This window comes from Oncorhynchus keta, chromosome 11 (assembly GCF_023373465.1).
Source record: "Oncorhynchus keta strain PuntledgeMale-10-30-2019 chromosome 11, Oket_V2, whole genome shotgun sequence".
NCBI lineage: Eukaryota > Metazoa > Chordata > Actinopteri > Salmoniformes > Salmonidae > Oncorhynchus > Oncorhynchus keta.
In genome coordinates, this window is record NC_068431.1 from 3,921,723 (window position 1) to 3,931,958 (window position 10,236).

Consider the following 10,236-nt stretch of genomic DNA (forward strand, 5'->3'; position numbering starts at 1 on the left):
TTTCATTTTGCAAGATTTCTGTGGGGTTTGGGGAAATTGGTTAACTGTTTTGTCTTTAGAGGTTTGAATATCTGAGATTTCGTTTCAGCAAAGGTGTGCTAACAATTGGGAAAAACTGTAAGAAGTCATTGAAAATAAATGCCCTTTTTTCAATGATTGAATTGTAATTGTAGTTGTAGTTTACTTCCTTCAATTAGAATTAAGCCCAACCCTGATACACACATTCACACACACTCCAGCGCACATACACACACTCCAGCGCACATACACACACGCCAGCGCACATACACACATGCACACACGCCAGTGCACATACACACACGCCAGCGCACATACACACATACACACACGCCAGTGCACATGCACACACGCCAGTGCACATACACACACGCCAGTGCACATACACACACGCCAGTGCACATGCACACACGCCAGTGCACATACACACACGCCAGTGCACATACACACACGCCAGTGCACATGCACACACGCCAGTGCACATACACACACGCGAGTGCACATACACACACGCCAGTGCACATGCACACACGCCAGTGCACATACACACACTCCAGTGGACATACACACACTCCAGTGCACATGCACACACGCCAGTGCACATACACACACGCCAGTGCACATACACACACTCCAGTGCACATACACACACTCCAGCGCACATACACACACTCCAGTGCACATACACACACGCCAGTGCACATACACACACTCCAGTGCACATGCACACACACTTTCACCGTCACACTCACTTACTCACTTGTGCAAATGATTGTAAGTGGCTCTGGATGAAAGTGTCTTCTAAATGGCATATATGAAAGTATTCTATATTATTATTTGACATCAGATGAACCAGAGGTGTCAGTGGAGGGGTTCGATGGGAACTGGTACCTGGACCGTCAGAATGTTGAGCTCACATGTCTGACCGATGCCAACCCACCTGTCTCTCTGTTCCAGTGGAGAATGTGAGTAACCGCTGACCTCTAACCCTATGCGTAATTGTGAGTATACCAGTGGCATAGCTATATAAAGAGGGCGCTAGATGGATGTAGCTTGTTTTAGCATGGACAGCACCATTGAGGAATGTTTTAACCTCTACTGACTCCCCATCCCGCATGCGGGAGCGTAATCATCGCCTGACACTAATTAGCATAGCGCAGCAGACATAAATATCCCTAGAAAATATTCCTATTCATGAAAATCACAAATGAAATATATTGATACACAGCTTAGCCCTTTGTTAATCACCCTGTCATCTCAGATTTTCAAAATATGCTTTACAGCCAAAGCTAGACAAGCATTTGTGTAAGTTTATCGATAGCCTAGCATAGCATAGCATTTTGTCCAGCTAGCAGCAGGTAACTTGATCATGGAAATCAGAAAATCAATCAAATTAAATCGTTTACCCTTGATGAGCTTCGGATGTTTTCACTCACGAGACTCCCAGTTAGATAGCAAATGTTCCTTTTTTCCAAAAATATTATCTTTGTAGGCGAAATAGCTCCGTTTGTTCTTCACGTTTGGCTGAGAAATCGCCCGGAAATTGCAGTCATGAAAACGGCGAAAAATATTCAAAATTAGCTCCATAATATCGACAGAAACATGGCAAACGTTGTTTATAATCAATCCTCAAGGTGTTTTTCAAATATCTATTCGATAATATATCCATCGGGACAATTAGTTTTTCAGGAGGACCGATTGGCTACCTCTGTATTTTACGCGAGAATCTCTCTGGGGGCATCAGGTGACCACTTGCGCAATGTAGCCGCCTACGGCTATTCTTCAACATAAATGCGTAAAACTACGTCACAATGCTGTAGACACCTTGGGGAATACATAGAAAGCGTAATCTGGTTGATAGCACATCCACAGCTCAATAGGGACTCATTGGAACGCAGCGCTTTCAAAATATGGGGCACTTCCGGATTGGATTTTTCTCAGGCTTTCGACTGCAACATCAGTTCTGTTATACTCACAGACAATATCTTTACAGTTTTGGAAACATTAGAGTGTATTCTATCCTAAGCTGTCAAATATATGCATATTCTAGCATCTTGTCCTGAAATTATATCCCATTTAAAACGGGAACGTTTTTTCCCCAAAAATGAAAATACTCCCCTTAGAGTCGCAACAGGTTTTAATAGTCAAAAGATGGGGCTTCCTATAGGTTAAGGAAGGATCACTAAATTCCATTCAGGTCATCAGGAGTGATCAGCCAATGAATTATAGTGCTGAGAAAACATTCCATAACTGCAGGTGGAAGTAAATCACTAACCTTGTCTTTATACCTGTTCAGACAACACCCTCCAGGGGGCAGTAAATCACCAACCTTGTCTTTATACCTGTTCAGACAACACCCTCCAGGGGGCAGTAAAACACCAACCGTGTCTTTATACCTGTTCAAACAACACCCTCCAGGGGGCAGTAAAACACCAACCTTGTCTTTATACATGTTTAGACAACACCCTCCAGGGGGAAGTACATTTTATTTATTTAACCTTTATTTCACTAGGCAAGTCAGTTAAGAACAAATTATTATGTACAATGACGGCCTGGGAACAGTGGGTGAACTGCCTCGTTCAGGGGCAGAACGACTGATTTTTACCTTGTCAGCTCGGAGATTCGGTCTAGCAACTTTTCTTTTTTAGCAACTGTTCAGACGTCACCCTCTAGGTGACAGTATGCACCTTTTCAGTTGGTTTACTCCTTTAAAATGGAGAACGCCCTCATGAAAGAAGCCATTATGTGATTAAATAAAAAGATGAGTCCTGTTTATAATTCTATGGTCTGTTTGATTTTTATGAAGCAATTCATGTTATGTCATACTTGGAATAATGGCATTCATGTGTGTTTGTGTATGGGTGTGTGTGTGTGTGTACCTGCAGGTTGAATGGTTCCATACCGAACAGCGTAGAGATCCGTGACAATGTCCTGTTATTTAAAGGACCAATCAGATACGAGGTAGGAGGGATTTATGTCTGCGATGCAACCAATAGCATCGGGACAAGCTCCGCCTTCATGGAGATCAGCATCACAGGTAAGGTCATTTGGTTACAATGGTTACCTGGAGTGTGTGTGTGTGTGTGTGTGTGTGTGTGTGTGTGTGTGTGCGTGTGTGCGTGTGTGTGTGTGTGTGTGTGTGTGTGTGTGTGTGTGTGTGTGTGTGTGTGTGTGTGTGTGTGTGTGTGTGTGTGTGTGTGTGTGTGTGTGTGTGTGTGTGTGTGTGTGTGTGTGTGTGTGTGTGTGTGTGTGTGTGTGTGTGTGTGTGTGTGTGTGTGTGTGTGTGTGTGTGTGTGTGTGTGTGTGTGTGTGTGTGTGTGTGTGTGTGTGTGTGTGTGTGTGTGTGTGTGTGTGTGTGTGTGTGTGTGTGTGTGTGTGTGTGTGTGTGTGTGTGTGTGTGTGTGTGTGTGTGTGTGTGTGTGTGTGTGTGTGTGTGTGTGTGTGTGTGTGTGTGTGTGTGTGTGTGTGTGTGTGTGTGTGTGTGTGTGTGTGTGTGTGTGTGTGTGTGTGTGTGTGTGTGTGTGTGTGTGTGTGTGTGTGTGTGTGTGTGTGTGTGTGTGTGTGTGTGTGTGTGTGTGTGTGTGTGTGTGTGTGTGTGTGTGTGTGTGTGTGTGTGTGTGTGTGTGTGTGTGTGTGTGTGTGTGTGTGTGTGTGTGTGTGTGTGTGTGTGTGTGTGTGTGTGTGTGTGTGTGTGTGTGTGTGTGTGTGTGTGTGTGTGTGTGTGTGTGTGTGTGTGTGTGTGTGTGTGTGTGTGTGTGTGTGTGTGTGTGTGTGTGTGTGTGTGTGTGTGTGTGTGTGTGTGTGTGTGTGTGTGTGTGTGTGTGTGTGTGTGTGTGTGTGTGTGTGTGTGTGTGTGTGTGTGTGTGTGTGTGTGTGTGTGTGTGTGTGTGTGTGTGTGTGTGTGTGTGTGTGTGTGTGTGTGTGTGTGTGTGTGTGTGTGTGTGTGTGTGTGTGTGTGTGTGTGTGTGTGTGTGTGTGTGTGTGTGTGTGTGTGTGTGTGTGTGTGTGTGTGTGTGTGTGTGTGTGTGTGTGTGTGTGTGTGTGTGTGTGTGTGTGTGTGTGTGTGTGTGTGTGTGTGTGTGTGTGTGTGTGTGTGTGTGTGTGTGTGTGTGTGTGTGTGTGTGTGTGTGTGTGTGTGTGTGTGTGTGTGTGTGTGTGTGTGTGTGTAACTGTGTTTTTTCTCTCTGTGTAGAAGAGCCACTGCCCCAGGTGGGAACGGGTGATGTCTTCAGTGTTCTGGGCATGCTATTGGCTGTGGGACTGATTCTGGGCGTGGCGATCACTGTGCTGCTTCTTAACAGGAGAAAACAGAGGGGAGAGATGGATGCTGACTCGTATGTATATCTTTAGTTATCAAACCTATTGTTATTTTCTGAATTCTTCTTGACATGGTCAGATAACTCAAGCTGAGAGAGGGTCACATTTCTTCTAATTTGACACACAGAAACATTTTGTCAAAAATAATTTTGTTATTTTTTACATTTCACTTCTTCAATTTGGACTATTTTCTGTATGTCCATTACATGAAATACAAATCAATTTAAATTACATATTTTAATTAAACAAAATTGGAAAAATGCCAAGGGGGATGAATAGCAAGGCACTGTATGTGTATGCATTTGTCTGTGCCAATGTTCTATAAGGTATTTTTAATCTGTTTTTTAAAATCTGATTGTACTGCTTGTATGAGTTACTAGATAGAGTAACCTGGATTATGCTCTGTTAGACAGTTAACTCTTCATCCACAATATAACAGGGATTTCACTCCGCAGAGGACTACCAACTTGAAACTCCTAATCGCTTTCATGGACATCCATAAGATGAACCACACTGAATTTGTGGTTGTACCTAAAATATAAATGCAACATGAAACAATTTCAAAGATTTGACTGCGTTACAGTTCATATAAGGAAATCAGTCTATTGAAATAAATTCATTAGGCCCTGATCTATGGATTTCACATGACTGGGACAACAGATATGCATCTGTTGGTCTCAGATACCTTAAATAAAAAAAAGGGGCATGGATCAGAAAACCAGTTAGTGTCTGGTGTTCACACCATTTGTCCTTCGCATAGAGTTGATCCGGCTGTTGATTGTTGCTGGATATTGGCGGGAACTGGAACACGCTGTCGTACATGTCAATCCAGAGCATCCCAAACATGCTCAATGGGTAACATGTCTAGTGATTATGCAGGCAATGGAAGAACTGGGATATTTTCAGCTTTCTGGAATTGTTTACAGATTCTTGTGACATGGGGCCGTGCATCATCATGCTGAAACATGAGGTGATGGTGGTGGATGAATGGCACGACAATGGGCCTCAGGATCTCGTCACGGTATCCCCGTACATTCAAATTCTTAGTGATAAAATGCAAATGTTTTTGTTGTCAGTAGCTTATGCTTGCCCATATCATAACCACGCCTCCTCCATGGGGCACTCTGTTCCCAATGTTGACAGCTTTAAACGTCTTGCCCACATGACGCATGTTGTCTGCCATCTGTCCGGTACAGTTGAAACCGGGATTCATCCAGTTTCAAATCAGACCACATTTCTCCAGCATGCCAGTGGCCATTGAAGGTGAGCATTTGCCCACTGAAGTCATTACGACGCTGAACTGCAGTCAGACCCTGATGAGTACGACTAACCCAATTGAGATGGTTTGGGTGAGATGAGTTGGACTGCGGAGTGAAGGAAAAGCAGCCAACAAGTGCTCAGCATATGTGGGAACTCCTTCAAGGCTGCTGAAAAAGCATTCCAGGTGACTACCTCATGAAGCTGGTTGAGAGAATGTGTGTGCAAAGCTGTCATCAAGGCAAAGGGTGGCTACTTTGAAGAATCTAAAATACAACATATATTTGGGTGTGTTTATTAACACTTCTTTGGTTACTACATGATTTTATCAGACCAGGCCTGGATTCGCCCCAAGATTCTTCCCAAGATGATTGGCTAATGAAAACATCCATTGTGATGTGGATGAGAACCTGTGGCCAAATCCACAAGACAGGGTTGATGGAAATATATAGAAGTACAGTAATCAATATTTTGTTTTTGCTTATTACAGTCAGGTGAGGAACACTGCAGTGATGTTTTACAGTAAGCCAGGTGAGGAACACTGCAGTGATGTTTTACAGTAAGCCAGGTGAGGAACACTGCAGTGATGTTTTACAGTAAGCCAGGTGAGGAACACTGCAGTGATGTTTTACAGTAAGTCAGGTGAGGAACACTGCAGTGATGTTTTACAGTAAGCCAGGTGAGGAACACTGCAGTTGACCGTTAACTGTTTTTTATTTTTTAGAAGCTAATTATTTTTGCTTTGATTCATAGAAACCTGTGTTGTGATTTTATTGTATTTCATCAATAAATGTCATATTTTGTTCAATGATTCCACTGTGTCTGTAGTATTCTCTCTACTAGTCCTTTTACAGTGATGTATTTACACATAGTACCATAATGAAACATGTATCACATATTTTGTACTACAATATTTAATGGTTGTACGAACAACTACACAGTGAAACTGTCGGTATCTTGTGTGTTGGTGATCTAAATGAATGTTCCTATGGTATTTCATGATAAATTAGTTATTTGAACCAATGATTCTGCAAGCGCAAGGTTTCTTTAAAGATATGAATGCACAATGCAATGTTTAGAACATAGGACAGAACGTGTTACAAGTGATGACCGTTTTGAGTTTTGTGTCTAGAGTTTTGAAAAATGACCACAAGGTTCTGAAATTAGTGCCAAAGTAATTGTTAAAAACTGTAACTGAACCAATGTCCATGACATTTGGTATGTAAACCTTATGTATATGTCCTTAGAAACTGTGTGAATTTAAATGGCCGGACCAGTTGGTGACACAATAGATGTTGTTGGGATTATTTATCAAATGGACTTTGCCTCATGTTTTGAATATTCAATTTAAATGATGCAGATGAACAATGTGAAATATTAGTCGAATTGCCACCATAATAAACTCAATACATAAAGTGACTGTAAGAAGGATTACCTGCTGTATTCAAAGACAAACAACTTACAGCACTAGACTAAACTTCACTTGCCTTGTGGTATTTAGAGATAAATAAGGTAATGCCTGGATAAGAGCTGATTGTCAATTCCTTTCCCACCCCTTCCCTACTACCTTCTTGGGGTTCCCGAGTGGCGCAGTAGATTAAACTTCACTTGCATTGTGGTATTTAGAGATAAATAAGGTAATGCTTTCACTGACTGATTGTCAATTCCTTTCCCACCCCTTCCCTACTACCTTCTTGGGGTTCCCGAGTGGCGCAGTAGTCTAAGCCACTGCGGCTCAGTGTAAGACGCATCACTACAGGCCCTGGTTCAAAGCCAGGCTGTATCACAACCACCTGTGATTGGGCATCCCGTAGGACGGCGCGCAATTGGCCCAGCGTAGTCTGGGTTTGGCCGGTGTAGGCCGTCATTGCAAATAAGAATTTGTTCTTAACTGACTTAGTTAAATAAAATGATCTGATGGTCTATGTGCATATTTATAGTTTAAATCATTTACTTCTATTTGACTGCTTTACTCTCTCTGTCTCTCTCTCCCTCCCCCCTCTCTCTTCCTCTCTCTCTCTCTCTCTCTCTCTCTCTCTCTCTCTCTCTCTCTCTCTCTCTCTCTCTCTCTCTCTCTGTCTCTCTCTCTCCCTCCCTTTCCCTCTCTCTCTCTCTCTCTCTCCATTTCCCTCCCTCTCTCTCTCTTCCTCTCTCTCTTCCTCTCTCTCTGTCTCTCTCTCCCTCCCTCTCTCTCTCTGTCTCTCTCTCCCTCCCTCTCTCTCTGTCTCTCTCTCCCTCCCTCTCTCTCGCTGTCTCTCTCTTCCTCTCTCTCCCTCCCTCTCTCTCTGTCTCACTCTCCCTCTCTCTCCCTCCCTCTCTCTGTCTCTCTTTCCCTCCCTCTCTCTCCTTCTCCCTCTCTCTGTCTCTCTCCCTTCCCTCCCTCTCTCTCTCTCTCTGTCTCTCTCTGTCTCTCTCTCCCTCCCTCTCTCTGTCTTTCTCTCCCCCTCCCTCTCTCTCTTCCTTCTCTCTTCCTCTCTCTCTGTCTCTCCCTCCCTCTCTCTCTCTGTTTCCCCTCCCTCCCTCTCTCTCTCTGTCTCTCTCTTCCTCTCTCCTCTCTCTCCTCTCTCCTCCCTCTGTCTCTCTTCCTCTCTCTCTCCCTCTCTCTCTCTTCCTCTCTCTCCCTCCCTCTCTCTCTGTCTTTCTCTCCCTCCCTCTCTCTCTTCCTCTCTCTCCCTCCCTCTCTCTCTCCATTTCCCTCCCTCCCTCTCTCTCTCTGTCTCTCTCTTCCTCTCTCTCCCTCCCTCTCTCTCTGTCTCTCCCTCCTCCTCTTCCTCTCTCCCTTCCTCTCTCTGTCTTTCTCCCCTCCCTCTCTCTCTTCCTCTCTCTCCCTCTCTCTCTCCATTTCCCTCCCTCCCTCTCTCTCTGTCTCTCTCTCCCTCTCTCTCCCTCCCTCTGTCTCTCTCTCCTCCCTCTCTCTCTCTTCCCTCTCTCCCCTCTCCCTCTCTCTCCCTCCCTCTCTCTCTCCATTTCCCTCCCTCCCTCTCTCTCTCTGTCTCTCTCTCCATTTCCCTACCTCCCTCTCTCTCTCTCTCTCTCTCTCTGTCACTCTCTCCCTCTCTCTCTCTTCCTATCTCTCACTCTCGCTCTCTCTCTGCCCATCTCTCAGGACAGACTCTGCTCCTTCTCTTAAACTGGCTCCTCCTCCTGCCAGGAGAAAACCTGGTGATGAGTTCCAGGTAGAGGAGTGCGTGTATGTGTCTGTGCGTGTGTGTGTGTATGTGTGTGTGTCTATGTGTGTCTGTTTGTTTTTGTGTGTTATTGTGGTGTGTGTATTTGTGTGTGCTCCCCAACACAGCAGACTATCTACCTGTCTGTCTTCTCTTCACAGCGGTCAGGGAGGGTGTATGAGGACCTCCCCAACACAGCGGACTATGTCAGCTACCGACTGGCCTGCAACAAGGATGACTACCCAGAACCCTACTCTCCCCCCATCAACCCTCCTCTCTCCCTCCCCGACTCTCCACCTATCAACCCTCCCCTCTCCTTCCTCTCCCAGCACGCCTACACCCACTCCAACAATACCTTCTCCCCCGCCTCCCATCCCTCCTCTGTCTTCAGATATCCTTCCCTCCCCTCCCTATCCCCCCCTCCCGGCCTTGCACCCTACACCTTCCCTAAAGAACAGTATGTCTGACCTGTATCCACTGACCTGTAACACCTCTCCAGAGACCACGGACCAACAGCTTTTCTCTGTCTTCTGTTCCCCTCTCCTTCATCTTCTGTTCATCCACTGACCTCAGAATGTTTTCCAATCCTAGATATGAGTGTGTGTGTGTGTGTTTAAAGTGTGTTTTGTGCAAGGGGGCATTGTCATGCTGAAACAGGAAAGGGCCTTCCCCAAACTGTTACCACAAAGTTGGAAGCACAGAATTCAATGTTATTGAATTATTTGCCTTCACTGGAACTAAGATGCCTGAACCATGAACAACTGCTCCAGACCGTTATTCCTCCTTCGCCAAACTTTACAGTTGGCACTATGCATACAAGAAGGAAGCGTTCTCCTGGCATCCACCTAACCCAGATTCCTCGGACTGCCAGATAATGAAGAGTGATTCATAACTCCAGAGAACGTGTTTCCACTGCTCCAAAGTCCAATGGCGGCGAGCTTTACCTCCCTCCAGCTGATGCTTGGTATTGCATGTGGTGATCTTAGGCTTGTGTGCGGCTGCTCGGCCATTTAATGAACCTCCCAATGAACAGTTCTTGTGCTGACGTTGCTTCCAGAAGCAGTTTGGAACTCAGTAGTGAGTGTTGCAACCGATGACAGACGATTTTCACGGTGATATGCGCTTCAGCACTACGCTACTCCCATTTTGTGAGCTTATGTGGTCTACCATTTCACAGCTGAGCCGTTGTTGCTCCTAGACATTTCCACTTCACAATAACAGCACTTACAGTAGACGGGGCAGCTCTAGCAGGCCAGAAATTTGATTAACTGACTTGTTGGAAAGGTGGCATCCTTTGACGGTGCCACGTTGAAAGTCACTAAGGTCTTCAGTAAGGCCATTCTACTGCGAATGTTTGTGTGTGGAGATTGCATGGGTGTACGCTCAATTTTATACACCTGTCAGCAACGGCCCAATCCACTAAGTTGAAGTGGCAGCAGCGTATATGATGATTGTATGTGAGTGTCAGTATACTGTA

General features: G+C 45.1%; 1 protein-coding gene across 1 annotated transcript in view; it reads left to right on the forward strand.

The window, feature by feature from the left end:
- LOC118389738 (nectin-1-like) overlaps window positions 1-10,236 on the forward strand; it is a 33,086-nt gene that overhangs the window by 22,715 nt on the left and 135 nt on the right. The window contains exons 7-11 of the mRNA XM_052529193.1: window positions 866-983; window positions 2,904-3,055; window positions 4,211-4,352; window positions 8,699-8,768; window positions 8,921-10,236. The exon at window positions 8,921-10,236 is cut by the window's right edge and continues 135 nt beyond it. Of these exons, the coding sequence (XP_052385153.1) occupies window positions 866-983; window positions 2,904-3,055; window positions 4,211-4,352; window positions 8,699-8,768; window positions 8,921-9,226 (788 nt within the window). The 3' untranslated portion in view covers window positions 9,227-10,236. The remainder of the gene's footprint in view (window positions 1-865; window positions 984-2,903; window positions 3,056-4,210; window positions 4,353-8,698; window positions 8,769-8,920) is intronic.